The sequence below is a fragment of the Rhinolophus sinicus genome, chromosome 1, assembly GCF_057876585.1.
Source record: "Rhinolophus sinicus isolate RSI-liver-muscle chromosome 1, RSI-T2T, whole genome shotgun sequence".
Classification (NCBI taxonomy): domain Eukaryota; kingdom Metazoa; phylum Chordata; class Mammalia; order Chiroptera; family Rhinolophidae; genus Rhinolophus; species Rhinolophus sinicus.
In genome coordinates, this window is record NC_142501.1 from 154,506,379 (window position 1) to 154,533,413 (window position 27,035).

Genomic DNA, 27,035 nt, shown 5'->3' on the forward strand with positions numbered 1-27,035 from the left:
TATTTTTCAAGCCAGGCTACACTGACCCACTGCTTTACAAATTTAAATCCCTTATAAATTAGCTATGGGTTATTCGATTGATTAAAGTGATTCTAAAATAAATCATGTCATCTGTCTTGTGTTGTTAGGTCCAGTCATTTAATCTTGCTTCATTAAACTACATCCACTGAATATTTTGATTCTCATATGTGTATGGCCTGCATACAGCTCTCTCTGTTTAAATTTTATAGTGAATTAGAGACCCGTTTTTGAAGTAATCCAGTTTCGGTAAAGAGCCACCTTTGTGTAGACTCCAGGTTTGTTCTTTTGACCACAGTTATCGCCCCAGCTCACAATTCCAATGAGGTACCAGGTATCTTTAAGATCCTTTATGACTAAAGGTCCCCCAGAATCACCCTGAAAAAAAAATTTAAAGAGAAATAAAATTAGCTAATTATAAAGCTTATTACTTAAGATTCTTTGATGAACTACATATTTTATTATTAGAAATCTACATGGATTACCAATTATAGGATAATTAATTGAAGCATGGATTTCAAAAGTAATAAAAGCCTTACAGTTCAATTCCACATTTTAACTTTTTTTATTTTTCAGCTTTATTGATGTATAATTGAGTAATACAATCGTATTTATTTAAATTATACATGATGATTTGACATACTGTACTTTGTGAAATGATTACCACCATCAGGTTAATTAACATATCCATCCCTCACATAGTTACCGTGTGTGTGTGTGTGTGTGTGTGTGTGTGTGTGTGTGTGTGTGTTGAGAATCCTAAGGTCTGCTATTAGCACATTTCAAGTATACAACACAGAAAGTCAAGCTAATGTTTGTTTTCTTCTGACTCTAAGTAGGGTGCTTGGACTTCTGTTTTCTCAGACAGACTAAGCCCCACACCGTGTATACCTGTTACAATTGCTTTATTCCTGTCTTGTTCCCCTGTGCCTGAGTCCCTTGATAACTTCCCCACTTTTTCTATGACTCCAGCTTTGTCTTATTACTCGCTTGCACACTTGTGGGGTAAGAATCTTGCCTTTGCGACCAATCCAGTGAGGTCTCTTCATGACCACCAGTCCTTCTTGAGGCTTGTCAGTAATCTCACCATTTGCCTAGATTCACGTATCATGTCTTCTCCTAGACTCCTCTTGCCACCTTCCACGTGTCTGCCGTGGCGTGGACCTCTCCTTGGATTCCCTGAATTCTAGCTGTCTTCCTCCACGTTCTTGACAACTGAGGCTAGATGTGTGTCAGATCCTGTTCTTGCCCAGCCTGCATGCTATGTGTCTTTTGTAACAGGTTGCCCATGTTGTGTAATTATGGGACTCTGGGCAGGGCTTGCTGCCACCATTCCCATCACTTCACCATGTGGAATCACCTCAAAGTTTTCAGGATCTCACATTATAAAGTGAGTGCCACCAGGGAGAAGCACGCTTTTATACCTTTGTCAGAAAATATGCATGCAGGGCAGATATTGGACAACAGAGGAGGGGAGTGGAAAGGGTACTAGATATTCACAGCATGGACTACTCCACCTCCTCAGCGCTAACTCCTTCTAACCTCTCATCCTCCTTATGCTGAGCCCCAGCAGATTACCTGGGGTTCCCTCAAATACAAATTGTAATTTCACACATTCATAGTTGTGTCTATGCTCTTTCTCTTTCCTATTATTTCCTGATTCTATAACTGGGTAAATGCTGTTTATCATTCAGGCCTCATTTACGTATGATCTCTCTGATATTTGCTCTAAATAGTTCCCTTCAAGCTAAACATATTTATTCCTCATTGTATCACTTATAACATCACATCACAGTTCATTGTTCATGATTGTTTTCTTTTGAGATGTGAGCCCATGAAGGAAAGGGAGTTTTATGAACCTTTGGACTTCTGTTATTAAGCAAAGTTAATTTTATTGGTTTGTTTGTTTGATAGCATCAAAGAAACTTTGCTTCTTTCATTTTGCTTTAAAAATCATTATAATTACGTTTATGTTGTGAAACTTGCGCTTAGAAATTTTTGAACTGACAAGATATTTGTATTATGTACTAGTATAAAGAACATAGAATATTTCTTAAGCCATATAAAAATGTTTTGAGTTCATATCAAAATAACCTCTTTTCACCTACCCTGCAGGCATCATAAATGCCTTCTAGATATCCAGCGCAAAACATTCCAGATTTTATATCACTGCCGTATATATGTGGTTGCTTGCACACATCATCACTTATGATCTTGAGTCTGGCTTCTCGAAGATCGTTTTGAGATTCCCCTTAAGGAAAAACAAAGTAATTTTAGTGTTTACAATCAGCATTCTTAGCTAGAATGAAGTGAGCAGACTTTTTTCTAAACTTTATCACTATAGAATGAGGTTAATGTAAGCAGTTTCCAGAGAAAAAAGTTTCTGTGTAAAATCTGGCACATTTAAATAATTTTTATGCTTATCACATTTTTATAACTACTTATATTAACAAGCAAAACATTTTGTTTCTTTTTCTGGAAAATTTTTGTATTTTTATTTTTAAAAAGAATCAGTTTGTGAATTTAGGAAGGCATTCTTTTTTTTTAATACAGTTTGTATTTGTAGACTCTAAATTGTTTCCAGAAACTTTGCAGGTCTAGTTTTTCTCCCTTGGCTTGATAAAATAACTGTAATACTATGTACATTGATTTTATCCTTTACATTTTATGAAGCATTGTCACCCATAAAATGACATTTAAAGTCAACAATTTCATTTCTTACATATTGTGATTTTGGGACTCCAGATTATAAACTAGATCCTGAGTTGTAGAAACCAATATGATGACAGGAAGACAACTGCCTACAGTAGAAACTAAGAATATCACAAGCATTCACGTATTTTTGATATCAAACCATACAGTCATTGTGAAACTGACACTGTAGTAGAGAGAATTCTGTGATAATCCCTAGGATTTCTTAGTGATCTCCTCTTCCCCAAGTATGGGTGGGCTCTATGAATATGATGGATGTAATTCTTATGATTAAAGTATGTTATTAGGTGCAGGTGATGGAATTTTGCAGATGTAATTAAGATACAGTTGGTTTGACACTGAGTTCATAAAAAAGGAGATTATTCAAAATGGGCCTGACCTAATCAGGTGACTCCTTTTAGAAAGGGTTTAGGCCTTCCCTGAGTTCAGAGACTTTTTCCTAGTGTCGTTGAAGAAGCAAGTTGTCATGAGTTCTATAGCGGCAAGAAATGGAATTCCACCAACAACCAATGAGCTTGGGAGAGAAGCAGAGTCACAGATGAGACCACTGCCTCATTTGATAACTTGATTGCTGTTTTCAATAAATCCTGGAAATCCTTGAACTATTTCTCAACTATTGGGGGAATACTTAATGACATTTCTCACAAAATACTTGGATTTTTTTCCAAGTAGCTTTTTATTTCATTAATTTTCTCTATTATTTTCTTGCTTTCCATTTTATTAATTTCTACTCTCCTTCCTTCTGCTTGATTTAGGTTTATTTTACTCTTTTGTAGTTTCTTAAAGTGGAAACTTAGATTATTGATTTGAGACCTTTTTTTTTCTAACGTACACATTTTCTATGCATTTCTCTTTCTGCACTGTTTTAGTTGCGATCCATATTGACAAGTTTTTGTTTTGTTTTGTTTTGTTTTTCATTTTTATTCATATGTACTCAAAATTTTCTTTAAGGCTTCCTCTTTGACCTATGGATTATTTAGAAGTGTGTTGTTTAATTTCTAAGCATTTGGAGATTTTCCTGTTATCTTTCTGTTAATGTTTTTTAATTTGAGTCTATTATGACTGGAGAGAATACTATCTTTGATTTCAATTCTTTTAAATTTGTTCAGGATTGTTTTATAAACCTAGATATGGTCGATGTTGGTGAATGTTCCATGGGTGCTTGGAAAAAGTGAGTATTCTGTTATTTAGGATACTGTTCTATCCATGTCAGTTATATTCTGTTACTACTCAAAAAGTATTATGGCAGGCACATTTCTGTACCAACCTCAAACTCCAGGCCAGAAACATTTCTTCCCACCAAGCCAAAGGGAATCTGAGATGCCTCTTTCATCATCATGAAGCAGAGAATGCAAACTTTATCTGAGGAGAAAACCCATCAGAGAGAGTGCTGGTGTAGAAACCACATGTGACATTTGGAGAAAATCTACAGACCATCAAGCCTATTCCTGGTCACATTAGTGCAATGTATTCCTGAGTTCCTTAGTGGAGACTGAAAATTAAGAGTTTATTCCTTACAGTTTAATGTACATAAACAAGTTGTATAGAGCTCTGTGAATAGATCTGGTCATTCTCAGAAAACCCTTTCTTACCTTCTCAAGCCAGAGTTAAAGAAACTCCCTTTCTGTTGTGTATGGATGTACCTTGACCAGATTTTAGAATCCAGAATGTGTCTGGCTAAGTATGCCCAAAAATACATTAAAAAATAAAATCTTTTTTACTTTTAGGAGATTAAGTTAGTATATCAATTAAATCATCTTAGAAAGGGCAATGGAAGCTCTGTTATCAGAGACGATTTATCTCTATACAATATTCTTATTTCTGATCACTCTTAAATTAGCCTCTTTAGTTCTGAAGTAGATTTTGCTGCAAATGGAGACTGTAGCTGAGCAAAGGAAATATTTGTGAGGTGATTGAGGAAAGTGATAATGTGTGATAGAGCAAACTACAGGGAAGAGGAGACGAAAAGGGTAGAGGAGGCTCACAGAGATGGAGCTCAAAGTGAGGGAGACTTGGAGTGAAGGTGGGCACGAGGATTACAACATATCTGTTGTACACCTGGCACTGCATGGAGAACAGCACATAGAAATAGATTTTAGTGTTGCTGAAGGAACATTAACTTCTTTTATGTATTCCCTGTGGCCCATCATTTTAGAACTGTTCTCTCTCATTCTGTGTGATCTGACCAAGCTGTCAATCACACACCTGCTTTTCTTGGTCTAGGTATAGATGGGGGTATTTGAGTTAGCCAATCAATTCAAGGACCCCTGGACCCAAGCTGGGACAAAACAGACCTTTCCAGGGATTAATGTAGATTCCAGCAAAGAGAGGGATGTGTTCTTCCCTTGGCATCTACTAGGTAAAGATGATGTCAATCCTGAGCTGCCACTACGTGAAGCTAGAATCCTTCCATTTAAAGGGGACCTAGGGGGAAACAGAGCCAGCAAGTGGAAAGATTCAGAGATTTAGAGCTCAATGACATCATAAGAACCCCTGAATTCAGCTGTGTCTGAAGCCAGACTCATTTCACTCTTGATTTCCAAATTACAAGGGCAAAAGTTTCCATTTTATCATTATTCTTTGCTTTAGCTAATCTGAGTTGAATTTCTGTCACTTGTAAAACTAGAATCCTAACTAATCCAACCAAGTTGTGTGGAAATGGCTGGCAGGAAATATTTGTGAAGTGATTGAGGAAAGTGATAACGAGTGATAGAGGAAACTACAGGGAAGAGGAGACGAAAAGGATAGAGGAGGCTCACAGAGATGGAGCTCAAAATGAGGGAGGCTTGGAGTGAAGGTGGGCACGAGGATTACAACATACAAAGTAAGGATGGAGATCAAATCACACTACCCTAAATAAGGCTTAGGACTCTGTGATCCTAAGCCCTATAAACACCTTAGGTGGGTTTTTGAGATACCTACCGCCATAGAAAAGTGCTCCAAATCCTGTGATATAGACAGTTGAATTTGGTCGGAAGGTTGTAGAGGCTTCTGGCAAACAAATCCGGCGGATATCATCACTAAAGGTGACTCTGGGGTAGAATTGCACAACAGCAATGTCGTACTCTCTTGCTGGCGAGTGATACCTCTCATGGACAATAATTCTTTTGATGTTTCTTTTCATTAACGGAGGGTTGATTGTTGTCCCAAAGCTAACAGTCCACTGATATGGATTTATATCCCTGGAAAAGGTTAGAAAGGAACAAGGTATATGAACTGCACTACAATAATTGTATTTAGGTAATATAAGGGAAAATACCATCCTGAAAATACTTGGTTGCAATGATAGCTTTTTTGGACTGTTTAAATATAGTGCACTGCTACTATTTTGAAAGATAAAACATATGCAAACAGCATCTTACAACTGAATCCAATTATTATATTTTAGAACTGTAAAGCACATAAAATATCATTTATCTCTTCAGCAAATATTTGTTGAACATCTGTGTGCTGATCTATATTCCAAGCGCTAGGGATAAAATGGTGAACAAGACAGAAAAGGTTTCTGCTGGCAAGAGTATTAGATTCCAGTGAAGGAAAAAGAATGAAGCACATTAACAAATAGATAAATAACTTCGAACAGTGATAAGGACTATGAATAAAATAAAATAGGTCAATGAAACAGAGTGCTAAGGGGTAGTTAGGGAAGGCTCTTTGGATGACAAGACATTTGGGCTAATATACGTGGTTGACAAGGAGTCAGCTGTGAGAAGATGGGAAGACAAGTTCCTAGACAAACTTCTCAAGGCCTGAGACCAGATGGGCTGCAGTTTAGGACACAGGGAAGAATGGTCGGGGGATGAGGTTACAGAGATAGGCGGGGACCAGATTTTAGAGTGTCATGAATAAAGGGTTTATTCAAGTGATGTGGGAATTCACTGGATCATTTTAAGATGAGAGTAATGTAGAGTCATTTATATTTTTTAAAAATCATGTTGGTTCTTTCTGGAGAATAGATTATTGGAGGGAAGAGTGGATGAGGTAAAAGCGGTCTAAGTACTTTGAGAGATGGTCAATTGTATGTGACTTTTAGCTTGTGGGCTTGAGCATCTGGTGGATGGTGTACATACAGGGATTGGAAAGATCATCTAGTAATGAACGATCATCTAGTAAAGCATATATTTTATACTTAAAGGAAATAAGGCCTCGGGGAGTTAACTATTTGCCTAGTATCACATGTCTACTTGTTTCTCTCTGCTTTTCTCTTTATAGGACATGGTTCCCCATCAAAATCTTTATTAATAGGAAGATTAATGTTCCTTAACTAATTAATTGCACATCATCTGTGAGGGATAAGCCAAGAGACAGATACTGCCCATATAGATACTCCTTTCTCAACTAATTTAATTTATAATAGGTAACTAGTCATAGAAAGAAGCACATAAATGTATTAATGGCTTATAAATCCAATCTGACAGCTATTAATTATGTTGGGATTATTATTTTTAAGGCAATTTAAAATTTTGGTTTTATATACAATTTTAATATGTAAAAATACTCTAATTAGAAAAGCTAAATAAAGATTGGTTTTATAAACACATTTGTTCATATAGCATACATATATTGACATTTTTTGTTTATAAATCAATCTTTTGAGAGTTTCATTGGTGCAAATCTCCCTCAACTTAATCAGGACTAGATGAACTGAACCTAAATCAAGTATTTTGAACTTGGAAATGCAAAGAACAGACCTTGAACTGTTGTTACTCAAATTGGAGTGGTCATTCTAACCCTTTCCAACAATGGCCTGACACTATTTAATACAGTGTCATTTGTAGATGACAAACAGGAAAGAAATACCTTTCATGAGAGATCTTAAGTGAGAATTATGAATAAACTTTCTAAATTTTTAATCTGGGCCAAAATCAACACGATGTAATTTAATGGTAGTCAATATAAATCAGTAATTTAGACCCTCAGATGAATTGTAAAAATTGAAAGTCATAACCGCTGATCTGGAAACCATCCCTACAAAAATGATCTGGGAATTTTGTTGATTATTTGCTTTAAAAAACCAATCATGTAATGACGTTTCTTAAAGTGTTAACTCAATATTAGACTGCAATAATATCAAATAATCTCAGAGTAGGGAAGGCTATAAAGTCATTTAGTCCTCTCACTGATCCAATGCTTAAAAGATAGGACTTGTCACAAGGAAGACATATTCTTGTGTTTAACGCCACTATCTCCTAGCATTGTGACCTTGGGCAAGTTACTTAACTGCTTACCAAGCATGTGGGTGTAATAATCACATAAAACAATTCTTAAGCACCTAAGGATATGTTTGTGGCATACTGGAGCTTAATATATAGCAATAGTTGAATACTCTCAAGAGGCAATTGTCTATGCTTGAACACTTCTGCAGGTGGGGACATCTTCTTTGCCTTAGAGTCCCTTTCTTCACCTGGAATCTCTTACATCTTTGAGCAGTTCTGACTGTTCACAAATTCTTCTTTGATTTCCTAATTCTCATCCATAGAAAAGTACCTCAGATACTGTATATGAATATTACTGTGTATCTTCTCTCCCAGAGCTTTCTCAGTATAAAATTTTTGTCTTCTAAGATAATGTTTCTTAAGTTCTATTGTGCATGCAAAGAACCTGGGGAGCCTATTTAAATGCAGCTCCTGATTCTGTAGGCTGGAAATAGGTCTTGAGATTCTTGCATTTCTAACAAATTCCCTGGTGGTGTGAATAGTGCTAGTCTGTGAACAATGCATTGAGTTGCAAGGCTATATGGACAGGACATACTATCACCTTTCTTTACCATCCAAGATTCTGTAAAAGCATTTCATTTGGTCAAGTTCTCTTTAAGTGTATTACTAAGGACAGAATTCACTATCCCAGGCAGGATCTGACCAACAGAGTCTAACATCTCACGTATTCTGTGTTCTGCATTTCTTTTAATGCAATCTAAATCACAATGTAGTTTTGTGAACAACTGATTCATAGTGGGCTAACTTCCCCCAAAACATTTCTAGGCAGTTTTCACAAGTTAAAGCACATAATCTACTTTCTGTACAGATATACTTGGATTTTATTTATTTATTTATTTTTTTACCCAAGTTAGAGCCTTACATTTATACCTGCTAAAACTGTCATTTAGTTCTTGCTTATTAACCTAACATAATTAAAGTCCTTTTGAAATTTCTGAGTTTCTTACCCACACGTTGGTTTTTCCTTTCTAACTTACGTCATCAGCTATTAGGTTGGTGCAAAAGTAATTGCAGTTTTTGCAATTATTTTTAACCTTTTAAACCACAATTACTTTTGCACCAAACTAATATTTTGTTGGGAACAACTTCCATATCATCTGCCAAGCCTAGAAATATACTGTCTTGGACATGGTGCAGCGTTGAGGTCTTTGATGGGCCATAAAAAATATCCTCAGTATTTCTACAGCAATTCTTAATCATCAACCTTTGGCTGGAATTAATTACTGAGCTACCTATTACCCTTGCATTCAAGTCATTTTTTTTTTTCCAGAAAACTCCCCATTTTACTTTGTCTTTATGACATTAGTCATACTATATTTGAAAATTGTGTTTAGTTCTTGAAAGCATGTGTTAGTGGAAGCATTGACAAAATCAGGAACATTCAAAGAAGAACCAAGATGGTAGGACATCTGGAAGTTGATGCTGTGAAATAGTGATATTTATTTTCACATATAGTTTGGAGATTCTCTTATTTTTTGTAATGTTTGGGCTCAAAAAGAGAAGCTAAGGAACAACTGTCCTATGGATGAAGAAATAAATTTGATCCCTGTTTTTCCAGATGAAAGAACAAATATCAATGGATGGAAGTTATTAGGTTACAGATTTGTTGTTCAATGTTATAAAGATATTTGAAAAAAATGGAGCAATCTACCGTAAAATTGGCTAACTTTGAAGCTAGTAAGCTCTCCTTTACTTTGAGATATTCAGTTCTAAAGTAGGTACCTACATAAGGATCTCTGTGCTTTCTAACATATTGCCCTATTGAGTTCCCATGTCTTTTGAACTATAAGACTCTAAGTCTCGATATAGATGTAGACTCATAGGTAGATAGAATTTACTATGGTATCAAAAGTCAGAATTTTAGAGCTCAAAAGGAACTTGGATCCATCTATTCCCTGATACACTATGGTTTAATAACTTGCCCAAGGTTACAGAGAGCAGATACAACTCCCCTGCTGCCTGGGGCAATGTTTTATCCACCAAGTCTTGCTGCACACTACGTGCTTTACACAAGGAAACCCTTGTTATCACCATGATATGTGTTACTGGAGAAAGGCCATAAAGTGAAACTACTTAAAATGAATCCAAAATTTCAAGTGTTAATAGTAATAATAAGATCTGAGTAGTTATTTTGAAAGATAAAACTAAAATTATGCAAAAGTCATTTTATCTTACATTTAATAAAATGTAGGTTGTAATTATGCTCAGAATGAATAAACAATTGTTGCTGTTCATTTGGTCAGCATTGCTCAAGGAGTAGCTCGCCATAATCAGAAGTGTCTGGATGCTGATAGTAACCACTTTGATCACCTCTTGTAATTGCAGAAGTCAAATGCGACTTGTATTCATCTTTTGTTATCAGTATATATTGAGTATTGCAATTTCAATACAGTTTTCCTTTCTTAAAATGTGTATACATTTTTTTGGCACCCTTTGTATATTGTATGAAGTTCCGATTGGGTGGCCCAAGGGTGCCTCTTAATCCTTTGTTATTTAAAGGAATCTCTTTTAAAGCACCCTGTCCTTATCACCTTTGTAATTGTATCACTTTGGTTGTGAACTGCTCTAATTCTACCAGATCTTCATATGTCAATGCTATATAATTTTATTTGAGCAGTTCTCCATTCTCATAGTTACCAACTTCCTACATCCATTGAAGATTTGTTTCACTTTGTAGTTAATTTGATTATTTATAATCAGCATGATACTGGCCTGAGTGTCAGAAACAGACACTAGTATTAAGTGGAGAGGATTGTTTGAGAAATGATTCATTATGTTGTTATTAATAAATATTTTGTGTTAGGATGACTTCTGCTTCCTTGCATAATTTCTTTATTTAAAACTCTGAGGACTTGATCAGTGAATACTAGGATAATGACTTCTGCCCCCACTAACTTTCCAAATAAGTATGCAAGTGTTACATTATTTTAGGAAAAAACCTGAAAGAAGTTTTTCTCATTTTACTTCAGTTATATTTGGGGGCATTGATTATTACTCAGAACACAAGAAAACTCAGAGGTTTTTTTAGCAGTACTAGAATCCAATTTAAAGTCAATAACTTACTTTTTAAAGCAGTGCGCTGCAGTGACAAGCCACGTGTTACTAATCAAAGTGGCTCCACACTGATGTATGTTATTTCGCTGAAGGGAAGCTTGCCAAGGCCAGGCAGCTTTGACTGCAATGTCTCCAGACATTATTCTGTTGACTATCAATGGAACTACTCGTTTACCACAACCTGAAAGAGATGAGATTATTAAGTTACAAGAAATGTCTCTATAAACTTTGATACAAAGAACCTAATAAGAGTACTGCAATGCAATATTTGCATCTATCGTTACAGAAACATGTAAAATCTATCATCTATATTTGCTGATATGTTGATATTTCGCTCACTCCTTACATTTATAGATGTACAATATATTGCCTATTGAAGTTATGCTAAACTGCAAAGGGTTGACCTACTACATACAGGTAAGCCACGTATAGCATGGTTGTTAGGCTCTAAAAAATGACGTGTTATGCAAATCCGTGTTATGTGAAACAAAGAACTAGTACAAAAAAGGGGGTTAGGTCCCAAAAATTAAAAAACAACAACAACATACTATTATATTTTATAGTTAAGAGAAATATTTTTATCAAAGCAATTTTCACAAGTATAACATATTAATATATATTAAATAATGTTTTCTTCGTCATCACTACTAAGCACCATTAACCGAGGGTGTTTTCTTTTCGACAAGATATCTTCATCCTCTGAACTTACTCCACAAACAAAATGGATTTAAAATTCTAATAAATTTTAAAATTCTGCAGTCAAATCTGATACGACATCCACACTCGAATGAAAAATTTCAATGAGATATCTTTTGCTCTTAAAAGCTTTTATTACATTCCATGTTGTTCGGGGATTTCCCTAATTTCAAATGAGATATTTTTTGCTCATAAAAGCTCTTATTATGCTTTGTGTTGTTCGGGGATTTCTCTAATTCTTAAACCGTGTTAGAGTGAAACCGTGTTCTAGGATGCCGTGTTGTACGAGGGTTTTCCCCAATTCTCGAACCATGTTAGAGTGAAACTGTTATATGGGGGTTACCTGTCCAATGTGTGTGTCGTGAAGACTTGCAGTATCAATTATATAGATGTGCTTTGAGTGCCTACTAAGATTATTGTTTCCCAGTTGTAGGAGATCCAACCTTGACATGTAGTCCTCACCAGAAGAACTGACCAGGCAAGTAATTGCCTATTTGCTAGAACTCCTTTACCTGTATATTTTGAGTGACTAGTTCCTAAGGTGTGCGTGGGTTAAGGTATTATGGCCAGTTTCTCACTATTCAGGATGGAGGGTTCCATGTTTCCACAGAAACATCATATTCACTATTGGTGGGAATAAATACGTACTCTGTTATGTACATCAGATCAGAGATTAGTGTGCTGCTTAGGGTTCCTGCTAAGAATTAAGCCTGTTTAGCATATGGTGGCAATAAAGAAACAATGGTAGGCTCAATTCTTATTCCAACTAATGAGATATAAAAAACAAAGTTTACTGGTATTGATTACATTCCAACTGTAGCTAGTCATTTTAGAACTCTCCATCACTCTGCCGTTACTATAGTCTACTACCATTTTTTTTTTTTTTTCATCTGGAGGACTACAACAGCTTCCCAGTTTATCTCCCTGCCTCTAGTCTTGCTCCTCCAACTCATTCTCTGCACTGAAAACAGTGATCTTTCTGATATGTGTAAAACCCTTCAGGGATTTCTCATTGCCCTCCAAATATAGTCAAAATGTTTCAGCATGATTCTGGTCCTTGATCACTATTAAGCATGCCCCTTTTCTATACCCCTATCCCCCATTCGATGTTCCAGCCACACTTTGAAATTAGAAGAAATGACCATGTTCTTTTTTTTCACAAGACATTTTTACATACTACTCTCTCTACCCAGGACACACACCGTGTTTCCCCGAAAGTAAGACCTAACCGGAAAAGAAGCCCTACCATGATGTTAATGCATCTTTTGGAGCAAAAATTAATGTAAGACCCGGTCTTATTGCAAAAATTAATATAGGACCTGGTCTACTTTTGGAGGAAACACGGTATTCCACCTGTTACTTGATTTATAGCCTCTCCTGTTTGCTGTCTCAGGGATCCCTTCCTGACATGACAAGTTTAGCTGGATCTGTGATTGACTCTCATAGTGGTGTGTACTTACTCTGTCATAGCATTTATCACACTGTCTTAACATGTCCTGATTTATTTATATCTTCCCCTATCTTTGAACTCTTAATTTTAGAAGCAGTATCATGTTTTATTCACAGTGATACTTTCTGGCACTTGGTACATGTTAAAAAGATATTTGCTGAATGAATAAATAAAAATGTATAGTGTGGTGTATTTGTAAGATACAGAGGCAAATGCATGAATACCTTTTCTCAAATTCATCACCACTTGTATGAAACTTTCAAAATTTAGGCAGCAATGATATGAAGTAAGCAAGTGGAGCTGCTGTCAATCGTGAAGAGGATATATATGAAGCAAATTGTATAGGTCAGTCATAGATAATGGGGTCTATCTCCTCCCCATTTATCACTTTCTCATTATTTTATTTCTCAGCAGAAAGCACATTTCATAGCATTTAGAAAATTATGAAAGCAAGTTCATTTATTCCAAACCAGAAACATAATTTCTTCAAATTGTCCCCAAATTCGAACCACCTTAAATGTTTTTCTTGAGAAAAGATTGGTCTCAGAGTTAGAAGAAAAGTATTTCCATCTATTGCCCAATTGTTGTTCTCTCCCAGAGAAAATGTAGGACATGGATGGGAAATTATGAGCTAATATTTGAAGATATTGTCCTTTCTGATGTGGAAATTGAACTTGTTTGTATAAGCTAACTAGACTTACATGCTTGGACAGTTAGTTTCCCTGTTGATGAGCTCATTGCTGAAAAACAAAATAGAACATAGAATGATAATTTGATATTCTCCTGGTTGGCCTCAATGACCTGAAATTATCAGAGTACCGAACATATGTAGATTCTAGACAGTTGAGCATATACATCAGGAGAATGGCTACCTGATATAATAGTATATGTGCAGAATTTTTGTAGAGACTTATAGGTGATTTCTAATTAGGTGGGTAATACCTCAAGCAGTAGGTGATTAAAACACAAATAGTGGGCGATTAAAAAGCACAAATAGTTTGTATTAATATAGAACATTGGTTTTTCAATGGTGCAGGATAAAGCCTCTTTGGATTTCACCTCAGGAGATAGAGAAAGTAGGGAAAGAAGGAGCAAGTAGATGAGTTCTTAAGGCTCAAACCCAGCCTCAACCAGAACAGTTCTGTTTTCATCTCTTCTATTTAAGATTTCATATAAGCCTTTCCTTGGTCAAAGGGTTTAGGAATGGAAAAAACTTTGAAAATGCCCACTGTATTTAAAATTCTTCTAAAACATAGTTCTTAAATTATCAAAATAATTTTTTTTGAAGAAAAAACTATTGTGTATTCTTATCCAACATGAACTGAGTATGGTAAAGAGGAATTATTGGACAGAAACTGAGATTAAATTCTGTTAATTCCTAACAAAGTTAGGAATCTCATAAAGGAAACACAAACATTTAGACTTAAATTGGTAGAAGGTTGTATGAAGACTGATGATTTTCAAGATAAAATGGCTTACTGAGCAGAATGAGGATAAACTTTTACTCATTTGTACCAGTGCCATGTTTCTCAGACTTATATTCTCTGCAGCTAACTTCCCATTGTGCAAAATAAGAATGTTTCTTTCTATAAATCCCACTTTGGAAACTAGTACTGATGAACTCTGCAAAGTGGGGGGTTTGAAAATACTGAATTCACGGATACCTTTAAAGTCATCCCCAAATCACCAAATGGTGAAGAATCAATTTCTCAGGACACACTCTCAATGCTTACCCTGTAGAAGGAACTCAATTTTCCATCAAATGTATTTTTAAGGTAGTAAATTTCTTGTTTCATTTTTTAAAAAAAACTATTTTAATATGCCCCATATTAGCAATGCACAAAAATGGAAAATAGAATTTGTCAGTTAAAACTTCTGATTTAGTTTTAACTTCTGAGCAAGATGCAAATCATCTCTTTCCAGGAATGATACTAGGTTAAGTTTAGTGGTTGTGAGTGTAATTGGATTTTTAAGGGTTGAATTTTTAGGGAGAATGGTTACACCTGGAGGTAAACTACGCATACACAAGTAACTAGCTGTTGAAGTTTTCTAATTTTGACAAAATATTTTTTCTTTCTGCATCTAGGAGTGATACGAAACATTAATACCCTAGTCTTGAAAGTAACCCTCTACCACACTTCTGAGTTGGGAGTAATGTGATTAGCATTCAGGGCTTTACATGCTGGGCTCCAGCATAATGGGAACTGGAGCACACACTCACTGAATGTGGGCGGTGAGCTGCTTTTCCATAGCCATGGTGTTTGCAATGCAAAGATGTTGGTTTCAGCTTTGCTTTGACACATTGCATAACATGAAGGACCCACACCACATAGTTACTTGTCAGAACAAAAACACAGATTTTGACAAATGATGGCTAAATCTTGGGCTGCAGGATTATTTGTAGACTTAGTCTAGAATTTCATCAGTTTTCCATTCATTGGGGGTCTCCAAAATTAAGTGTTCCTGGAGAGCAGTGTTTTTGCCTAGAAGAACTGCCTTGAGGTTTCTACTGTGCTTTCCACTAAATGGGCATTTCCTAAGTGCTAGTAAACACTGTTCTTTTTACGTTTTGAAATTTGGAAACCCTCAAGGTTCTAGCTTGTCTTACTACCTGTCAATCACTCGCATTAATGCTTTCAGGTTTCTAAAGCATATGCATGGTTTACTTGATTTCTAAGTGGTAACAGCCTATTTATTCCATATTCTATTTTCTATTTCCTTGTAGCTCCTCAGGGTATTTCTATAATTTCAGGAGGAGCAAACATTATCATTGAAATTTTACAGATGAGAAAATGGGGGTAAAGACATGGGCCAATACTTGTGTGGTCCTGCAGTCACTCATCAGAGTTAGAATTAATCGGGTAACTCTCACATCGGGTTCTCCAATAGCACATCCTGCATTTTAATCTACTACATCATTAAAATAATCTGCAGCTCTCAAACTGAACCTGCAAGAAACAGAAAGACCAGGCAGCCTATGACCATTTCATGTTTCATTTCTGGTTTCAGATAGCTCAGGCTTTTTAATTACTGGCAAGTTAACAGGTTATTGGAAATTACATGGAATACGTAATGTAACTTATCAGAATTGCCGCTATTTCACAACATCGATTCATTTGTCTTTCCATCTAACAAAGAAAGTGGATTAAGCCCTTGACAGGTTCTTTGCTCTTGGGTTGGGAGAGGTCCTCAGCTTTATTCCTTGAGTCGCTGACTCTTTGTCACATCAGCCCATCCCATTCCCTCAGATTTTCACTTCCTGGTCAGGTTTCCTCTTGAAGAGCCGGCCAGACCCTTACAAGGGCAGGGCACCCTGTTTCACATCTGATATGAATCACTCTGATTATTTTCTGTGACTCTACATGTGGTGTCCATTAGAATTTGTAGGGGAAATCTGCACTTGTCTGCCGGAAGTAAATGCTTGTGGAAGCAGCTTAATGTACAAGGGTAATCAGGTTTCTGTCTGGCTAGATTCCTCAGAGCCTTTAATATGCTAATATAAGGGATGAATTTCCAAGAGATGACTATCATATACAGAGTTTCTAAAATGTGTTTGACCACAGAACCCTTTTTAAATGGAGCCTCTCAAGAAATTAGAAATCTAGGTTTGAATCTTATCTCCATTTAATTATTAGAGTCCTTATCTTTTTTGCCCCTCTTTCACATCTATTAAAATGAATTTGTCTACTTCATAGGAATCTAGAAATTAGATGCTGCATGTAAAGGGCATAGAGAAGGACCCTGATAAAGGTTGATTCTCTTTTTAGAGGAATGATAATGGTATAATGGTTTTAATATATATATATTTTTCTAGTTTAGTGATTTTTAAAGTGTTACTTATAAGATGGCTATAGTGGCTCCAAAGTTGGTTTACTGTTTTCCCAAATGCCCATAGGAAAGAAGTTACAAAAACTTCGTAATTTCACTATATACAGAAACCATCCATATTTTTAAAAGGCAAAATATGAGTTTCTGTTTTAGGAAGGTCCTACCCAGAAAAGAAGTTGTTGCTAAATGCTTGGTATTTTCACTTAGTCATGGAGGCAGTGGCTAGATCAGATTAACTCTCTGTTAGTGGTAAGAGTTTGCCTTTATTCTGGGATGAGTACCAGTCAATTACTGCAGGAAAATCTACTTGATAACTAACTTCAGACATGCTTTCTTCAGAGAATAATAAAACCTTAAAATGTCACTTTTTTAACTTAAAATTTTCTTTCATCTAAATTCTAGCTAATATTTGGAATGGAAATATGGCATGTAAGTGTAAGATTAGACAAAAAATGAACCTAACAGAGAACTTCACATTATATAGAAAGGTAGCTACTTACCATTAACTTGAACTGATGAAGCATTTATTGACAAGGCTCTTGTGTTCCTTATCTTCTGCTTTAAGATGCTATGGATTTCCTTCTTTCTTATTGCTCTTTGCTCAGCAGAGGGGAACTGGAATACCATAACAACATCTGCTTTCACACCATCTTCTTCTGGACTATGATACACAACAGAAAGGTGATTATTCAAAGGATACATCCAGTATCGTCTTACAATCTTCCCTGTATTTTCTTCCCCTGAATTACACCTGAATTGCTGAAAGTGTCAAGGGCTAATCTCACACTGACATCTTTTATATGTCACTCTCTGACCCAAGATCATTTTCATATGTTCCATATTCAAGTTTCATTATGTTTGAGTGCATTTTCCCCATTAATTTGAAGGCTTGTTATAGCAGTTAGCTAAGATTCAGATATCAAAAAATTATCATTGAAATCACAAACTCTGATGATTGGAAGAAATTTTAATGATCTCTTTGACCAATCACTATGTATCTGATACCTGAATCACCTCTAGAGCATCCATGACAAGTAATCCTCTAATTCTAGCACAGCACTTAAAATAATGGAAGATGTACTTCCTTAGAGAGGCATATTTCTCTTTGGTCAGCTCTGATTTTGAGAGTTCATCATTTTGAGTTGAAATATGTCTCTCTATAGCTTCCATCCATTAAGCTTAGGTCTACCAGTTGGGACATAACATAAACTATCAGTTCCTTCATCTACATAAAATATTTGCAGACAGCAATATTGTGGTCCATGAAGTCTTCTCCAGATTAAACATATCTAACTTCTTGAACTTTTTCTTATACACAGATTCGAGTCCTTTTACTTGTGGCACTGAATTTTGCATACTCTTAATCTTAAAAAGAACAAAGCAATTAAAGGTCTTTAAAAAAAAAAAAAAGAAACCTGTGCATTGATCTGCCATGTCTCTTATTTTTATACTTCAAAAGATTCAATCTCTAAAAAAACACTAAAGACCTATTTTCCTGAATCCTTTGACTCCAAAATCATATCAATTCTGGGGCATTTTTACATATTGTGGTCCATTTAGGCTCTGGAATATGAAGATATAAATGATCAAAACTTTATGTCAAATAGACAAACATATGTCCAAGTAATTTTCCCTCTTAAATCAAAGGGAAAACATTGTTTACCGGGTGGAATTTCTCTGGACTCATGCAAAAACTTATGTAGGGATAATGGCTACAAATACAAAGAAGTTCATAAAAGTATGATAATGTTACTAGAATGTTATGTTTCCAATCAGAATTTGAAAACAGAGGGCATGGAATCTAAAAATTTTCAGCAAGTATGTACTTTTTATCTCCTAAATGTTATAAAATCTATCCAATTTATATTATAAAATCCTTCTGGAGGTCACTGGTTACTCAGTAAACGTATAAGGAAATTGGAGTGCATCCATCAATAAGGCATTAGTCTATTAGTGAAAAAAAAAGTGATTATTATTTCCTTCAAATAAATCTGTCTTAATATATTCATTTTCTTTAAGATGAGTCATATAGCCCCATAGGTTTGTACATATTACCTATATCTTCTGCTGCCATGTGCTTTCCAAATAACACAATTGAAACCTATGAGCAATTTCTGCAACTGATATGAGTCTTTTCTATACACCACAACAAACAGAAAAGTTATTAAAACAGAAACACCTTTTTCTTTGGATATGCCTCCTGCCACTAGGGCTTCATTGCAGCTAAAACTTAAGACCCCATGTTGTAGTCAACTTTGCCTTCTTCATATTTTTGAAATGACGTGTCTGTCAAAAGAATACAACTTGGTTTCTGCAGTGACATGCTCCTGGGTTTTCCCAAGACCACAGATTCTGGTATTTCCGGGCCTTGGAATTAATAGGTGGGGTTTGAATCCTGGTTCTGTCATTTGGGGAATTTTGAACATATCACCTAACCTCCCTGATTTTTAGTTTTCTCCTTTACAAAATGGTGGTCAACCCTATATTGAGACTGTTGTAGAGATAACATTTATGAGAATCCCTAGCCAAGAGCCTAGCTCATAGAAGCACAGAATATATGAGTGTTTCTGTCTCCTTTGTCCTTTGTCCGTGAAGGCTGTGACTACCCTTTGCCCAAATATACATACGTCAGTCTGATTACTCGGTTCTTGATATAATATTTGTTCAAGGCCGAATCTATAAATATATCATCCACCTGTTATTACAAGAGAGAAACTCTGTGTTAATAAGATATTTTATAATAAGAATATACCCTGATTAAATATTAAAGCAATAGAAAACATTTTTAACATGAGTAATGTCATTATTTAAACCAATGGTTCTCAATCCTCACAGTAAAACAAAATCATTTCCAGGACTTTTATTTTTTAACAGTTACAGATGCTGGGGTTCCTTTCCCAGCGTTTTGGTTATAATTGGTCTGGGGGAAACCTAAGCATTCATATGGGCATTGCATTCATCTGGGCATTGCAGGTCTCAGATTTCTTTGCCGGTCTTTGGCTGTAAGTGCAGGGAAGAGGCATTAGAGATTTATGTAGGTGACAGCCAATGGTTTTTTAATTGTTGTTGATTGTAGGCTCTAGGATAAATCAGGGAGGAAGAAAAAGTAAGGTGGTGTTGCATGTTAGATCAAGGTTCTGTTAGTGAGTTTATGTCACCAAGGAAGAAGAAAAATTACTGGTTTTGGTCTATACGCACATTTCTAATTGCCTGCCATAGCATCAAGATGCTGTGGCTTATCCTACCTAGATTTGACTTGCAGTATCCCCTAGTGGCCACTTGGTGGCACCTGTGTTACCTGAATGAGAGCACTGTGTTTCACATTTGATAGAAGTGGAACCACAAGTGCATAAAACATGACCTACATCCTTTCGGAAGGGGCAAGAAGACCAATTTTCATTTTGAAAAATACAAAAGTTAAAAATAAATGGAAGGCTTTTTCTGGGATCAAGGACTTCCTTAGTATTATCAGGCATTCATAAATGCTTAACTGAGAACCAAAATATGCATGATGTCCTTTAACCTTTACAATAACTTTATGAAATAAGAATTGTTTTGATTTTTATTTAGTTTCAAGAGGAAACTGAGACTCAGAGACATTATATGAATTTCTTTGGCATCATTTGGATAGTAAATTGGGAATTAAACTTAGGGCTTCTGTCTGTAGGTCCGTCTCTTCCCATCAATCACACAACCTCCCTGTTAAATGTGATGTACATTTTACTTCAATTTCTTTCACAGAACACATAACAGTATGTTATAAGATAACTAGTTGATTGACTTTAAAAAATGAAGTATAAAAGTTGTAAAGATATGTATTTGGTAATAGCTGTACAGTTAAGATCAAAGACATACTTAGAAAAAGAGAACTTGCTGGTATCTCAAATATACCTTTACTTGTATTTAAATAAGGAAAGCTCAAATAGGCTGAGGAGGTGTGGATTTTATATGCTAGAAATGAAACTGTTTTGGAAGATATGTTTTCACAAGTGTGAAATTGTTATAAGCATTTCTGTTCTTGTCACCCACAGCTGGTACTATTACTCAGTATTCTGGGGAAATCCAAAAGAAAAGCAAAGGCAAACAAAAAACAACGGGAGAAAAGTGGCAAATACTAAAAAGAAGAAAAGAAAATAGCAATTGGGTATTTAAAGAAGTTTGATGTGTAATTATCCTCTGAAATTCCAACCACAATTAATCCCTTGGCCATTCCTAACTTGTTGGTGAAGATATTGGATTGTTTTTGACTCTGGGTGACATCATTCATTTGGCAGCATGCCGGCTGGGAAGAATATCTAAACCCAGTCTCAGTTCCATCTTTGAATAGTTCACTTGTCTGGGAAGACAGGAGCTGAAATGATAACATAAGGAGAGTCTAGGTAGAAGTAACTTCAGCAATTATAGAAATAAGGAAGTTTCTTCTTTATAATTTAAATTCCAGGACCCTGCTTCATTGATTTGGTCTGGGGATACGCCCAGGATCTTTAGGTGACCAGATAGCCTGAGGAAAACACTTTGAGAAATGCTAGGGCACAGACTAGCTGGAAGGATTCCTTCACTAAAGGAATTTACAACTGGGGGTAAATCAGAGCAAACATGAAAATAAACTATATTCCAGAATGGAGTTCATGTATGAACTTGCTTTCTAGAGACCCCAAAATCTTGTTTTCCTGGTAGATTAAGGCCTACCTCATCAGAAACACTTTGCCAACACTTTTTGGCATTCTGAATTTCCAGAAGTTTCAGAGGACACTTTTTTAAGCTGTGTGCCAGCTTGTTATAAATATATTTCTTACACTACCTAATAGAGTTGGTGATTTATACATCAATCCTACTTCCCATCTGGGGAGTTTGTAGTTTTGTAGATGGGGTTAGTCTCCTAACATTGAACAAAAGACCCCCTTTCAGGGTAGTACCTCCTTATGATTGATGGTTTAGAAATGCTGGAAATTGCATTGAGATTAAGTTCTAAGAGGGCAATTTGAGGTTAGTTGGGTGTTTAATGAAAGAGTTAGGGAGAGGCTGTCAACTCAAACAAACAGACCTCGCCCAACCATTCAGTAATCATTCCCAAACTAACTCTGTTTACACAGCTCGCCTGCCTTTTCACTGTCAGGTACTCCCAACTGTCTCCTGTCCCAACAGTGCTCACATAGGGGCAGTTTCAGGGCTGAGAATACAAACTTCAGATAGGCATGCTACTGAAGATTGGCCAATGGGATATAAAGACACTTTCTTCCACCATCACAACAGATGAGCCCCTGAGAACTAAAGGAACCAAAATATTCTATGAAGAAAACTTCAGCTCCTGTTTTGTTCTCCTAATTACAATAAGAGTACCTCACAAAGGATGTACAAAAGATGCTTTTTAAAAAATACACCTTTAGCCCTAAACGGGGCTTAATGGACATTGCCTTGCTGCAAGGGCTGAACTCAAAGTAGAAATAGAGAATAGAGCACAATTGCATTTGAGCCTCCAGTCACAGTCAGACGTCCAAGGGTGTCACCAGCTGCCACTGACCCCCCCAGCCATCTTCGCCACCACTACCTTTCAGGCTTGGCAACACTACTTTCAGGCATGGCCCTTCCTGTGTACTTGCCTTTCTTGAATTATTCCTTTGGTCTGTAGCACCCGCATCCATTCTTCTAACTCTGCTTTTCTGAATCACAACTCTCCTTCAAGGTCTATTTCAGATAATACCTTTTTGGGGGTTATTCCTTGAACCTCAGAGTAATCTTTCTACTTCTTGTCTTAATTTTTCTTATCCCTCTTATACCATCTACTTCTTAATATAGTTACTTATGCAAATATGTTACCTCCTCTACTAAATAACAAATGCTTTATGGATGGAGACAGTGATTCATCACTTCATACTCTACAATGTATAGGAATGCAGCATGCTTTTGAATGAATTAACAAAAGAAAGGGAGAATTTATTTATCAGAAAGCTTTGCATTTACCAAAATACTTTTGTAAAAGTTTTTAATGAGCTTTACATTAGATTGAGATCAATGCTTCTGGAGAAAAAAGAAAATTGACTGTGATTATATGAAGGTAATTTTTCTCTCCTTTTTGACGTTTTCAGGTAATTTGATTCCTTGTGGAAAGCTCTTCCATGATGAAACTACATTAGTTATAACAGAGGAATAGTTATCACTATTGTCTTTCACCTGTGTACCAGGCACAAGCTCCATTGTATTTGAGCTCATTTGCCTTTCACATCAACCCTCCAATGTGAATATGATTATTATCTGCATTATATAGATAAGTAAGTAAATTGTCCAAGGTAACACAGCAGTGAGCCAGCTGACCTCAGGGCAAGCACACAAGTAGGTTCTCACTAGGAGCTCCTATCCACTTACCTGTAGAAAGCACATGTAAGGGGACCTGCAGCTATTATACCCCCTCTCCAAAGGCAGCCTGTTTCCTTTGCCACCAAAAGTAAGAACCATAATCTCAATAGTTCTATTGTCATCCTTTAAAATAGTTGTATCTATTTAAAACTCTAGATTTTGGCAAAACTCAGCATTCAATAGGTCAGCTGTGAATCATTATCCTAAGCCTGTATAGAGCAGCACCAACCTGAGTGCTGATGGGGCTTACAGGATTTTGAGGCTTGTTGGTCTTCTGGGAATCAAGTCACTTCATTTTCACAAGTTTTCTTTATAACTCCTGCAGCTTCAAACCCAGTGCTGTGTCTATCGGAGAAGGCAGTTGGATCCAGTGTCATATGGGTCTGTGACTGTATAGGTGAAGCGCCATGAAAGTGTGACTTTTGCAAACAGCATTATTTCATCTTTTCTTATGGCTGAATAGTATTCCACTGTGTATATATACCACAACTTCTTTTTCCATTCATCTATCAAAGGACACTTTGGTTGTTTCCATGTCTTGGCCACTGTAAATAAAGCTGCAATGAACATTGGAGCACATGTATCTTTATGGATAAATGTTCTCAGATTTTTGGGGTAGATACCCAGGAGAAGGATTGCTGGGTCATATGGTAATTCTAGTCTTAATTTTTTGAGGAACCTCCACAGTGCCTTCCATAGTCGTTGCACCAATCTGCATTCCCACCAACAGTATATGAGGGTTTCTTTTTTTTCCACAGCCTCTCCAGGACTTGTTACTATTTGTCTCATTGATGACAGCCATTCTAACGGGTGTGTGGTGATATCTCATTGTGGGTTTTTTTTGCATTTCTCTCATGATTAGTGTTGTTAGCATCTTTTCATAAGTCTAGTGATCATCTGTATGTCCTCTTTGGAGAACTGTCTATTCAGGTTTTCTGCCCATTGTTTTAATTGGATTGTTTGTTTTTTTGTTCTGGAGTTGTATGAATTCCTTATATACTTTGGATATTAGCCCCTTATCAGAGGACTTATTTGCAAATATCTTCTCCCATTCAGTTGGTTGCCTCTTTATTTTGTCGGTGGTTTCTTTTGCTGTGCAGAAGCCTTTTAGTTTGATATAGTCCCATTCATTTATTTTAGCTTTTCCTTCCCTTGCTTTTGAGGTCAAATTCATAAAATCCTCTTTGAACCCAAAGTCCGTAAGTTTACTACCTATGTTTTCTTCTATGCAGTTTATTGTTTCAGGTCTTATGTTTAGGTCTTTGATCCATTTTGAGTTAATTTTGGTACACGAGACAGATAGCTGTCTAGTTTCATTCTTTTACACGTGGCTTTCAAATTCTCCCAGCACCATTTATTAAAGAGGATTTCTTTCTCCATTGTATGTTTTTGGCTCCTTTGTCGAAAATTATCTGTCCATGTTTATGTGAGTTTATTTCTGGGTTTTCAATTCTATTCCTTTGGTCTGTGTGTCTGTTTTTCTGCCAATACCATGTGACAAAAATGGATGGATCTTGAGATTATAATACTAAGCGAAATAAGTCACACAGAAAACGTCAAGAACCATATGATTTCACTGATATGTGGTATATAAAACTGAAAGCAACAAAGGAACAAGACAAACAAAGAAACAAAAACTCATAGACACAGACAGTGGTTTAGTGGTTACCAGAAGATAAGGGAGGTGGTAGATGAGGGTAAACAGGGTCAAATATATGGTGGTGGAAGAAGAACTGACTCTGGGTGGTGAACACACAGTGTGATATATAGATGATGTAATACAGAATTGTACACTTGAAACCTATGTAATTTTTCTAACCATTGTCACCCCAATAAATTTTAATTAAAAAAAAAGAAAATGTGACTCTCTGATTACTCTAAATCAGGAGATAATGATATCATCCAGTGGGTTGTGACATTATGTGATGTTATCAAAATTATTTGATTGCACTAGTTCTTCTTCAATGTTTCTTAGTGGAATGTTGGAAGGAAACAAACAGACATCTGTGACTGATCATATATAACAAGTAGTAATATATTTGATAACCTTAAACCAAATTGGTTTATATTCCTGAGATTGATAGGCAAAATCAATTCATAGAATTAAAATGTTTGCAATTAAGCGTGATAAATTATGGGTGATACGTTATTAAATTTAAGTATACTACAAAAGCCCAGATCTATAAATTATCTTTTTCAAAAAAGGAAAATAAATACTTTTATCTGTTTAAAGTTATATTGAAGATATTTAAACCAGAATGCCCAAAGCAAGGGAAGATTATTATTTAGATGATTCCTGTCTTTTCCAGGTATGTGGTCCTCAAAATATCTAAATCTGATTATTCTGTCAGACAGAGAGAGAGTAGTTTTTCTGAGACTCTATAGTGCCTAAATGATGAATAATAATGTAAACAGATTATCTAGTAGAGTGAAAACTGTGCTATGTTTATAACTTTATCAGGAAACTTAAAGATGGCTAATATTGCTTCCTTTCTCAAAAAAACCCCTCAGCAAAAACCCATCCACATCTTTCTTCCAATCATAGATATTTATGCTAGACGTACATATGCAAATACAATTGTACGAGTACATATATGTATATATGTATATATGTATATATGTGTGTATATATGTATATATATATACATGCATATGTATCTGTATATATATTTGTATATATGTGTGTATATATATATATGTGTATATATATATACATACATATATATATATCCATCAACCTCCTTCCTTTCTCTATTACAGTTGCTTTGACTGTTGTCTTTCTCTTCAAAAACTGATACAGACAAGAGGTTGTAAGTCAAAAACAGTAACAAGAGACAAAGAATGATAATGATAAAGGGGTCAATTCATTAAGAAGATATTACCATCATAAATATATATGCATAAGCACCTAAATTAAGTAAATAGTAACAGATCTGAATGGCTAAATAGACAACCATAAAGTAATAAAAGAGGATTTCAAAAGCCCATTTTCAACAATAGATAGATCATTTAAAGAAAATCAACAAAGAAACAGTGGCCTTGACCAGACATAACAGACATATATAGAACATTCTATCCAGTAGCAGCAGAATATACATTCTTCTTGAGTGCACATAGAACATTCCCCAGGATAGATCACATGTTAAGTCACAAAACAAATCTTAACAAATATTTTAAAAGATTCAAATCATACCAAGTATCTTTTCTGGCTACCACAGTATGAAACTAAAAATCAATAGAAAGGAAAAAGTGAATTTGTCTTAATTTGCAGATGTATGATCTTATATATAGAAAATCCTATAGAGTCCACCAAAAAACTTTTAGGACTAATCAATAAATTCAGTAAAGTTGCATCTTCAATTACAAAATAAATGTAGATCTGAGCTCTCAAACAAGGACTCAGCCACACTCTACATCCAGCTTTTCTAATCTCTGAATATGAAGTTTCTTGACAACATCTGCTTGTTTTTTTCCCCTCAAATCTTTCAAATCCAATCTGTTCTCTCTAGGCATAAGGCCATAAGCCCTACATCAAGCATTAGACATCTTTTACTTATCTTACCTTATGCACCTTCTAGCTTTAAATATCTGATACCTTAGTTAAGTTTAAGTTTACCTTGTCCCAGTTGCTTTTTCTCAACAGAACTTCCTGCTTCAGTGTTGATCAGAGCCAAATGTCATTTTGTCTTCTAATTCATTTAGGGAGT

At 35.7% G+C, this 27,035-nt stretch overlaps 1 protein-coding gene across 1 annotated transcript in view; it reads right to left on the reverse strand.

Annotated features, from left to right (window-relative positions):
• Positions 1 to 234: 234 nt before the first annotated feature.
• Positions 235 to 27,035, reverse strand: part of TMPRSS11A (transmembrane serine protease 11A) — a 38,960-nt gene continuing 12,159 nt past the window's right edge. The window contains exons 4-11 of the mRNA XM_088794707.1: positions 20,264 to 20,272; positions 19,602 to 19,669; positions 17,475 to 17,635; positions 13,848 to 13,886; positions 11,010 to 11,181; positions 5,653 to 5,912; positions 2,127 to 2,269; positions 235 to 396 (exon numbers count right to left, since the gene is read on the reverse strand). Of these exons, the coding sequence (XP_088650833.1) occupies positions 235 to 396; positions 2,127 to 2,269; positions 5,653 to 5,912; positions 11,010 to 11,181; positions 13,848 to 13,886; positions 17,475 to 17,635; positions 19,602 to 19,669; positions 20,264 to 20,272 (1,014 nt within the window). The remainder of the gene's footprint in view (positions 397 to 2,126; positions 2,270 to 5,652; positions 5,913 to 11,009; positions 11,182 to 13,847; positions 13,887 to 17,474; positions 17,636 to 19,601; positions 19,670 to 20,263; positions 20,273 to 27,035) is intronic.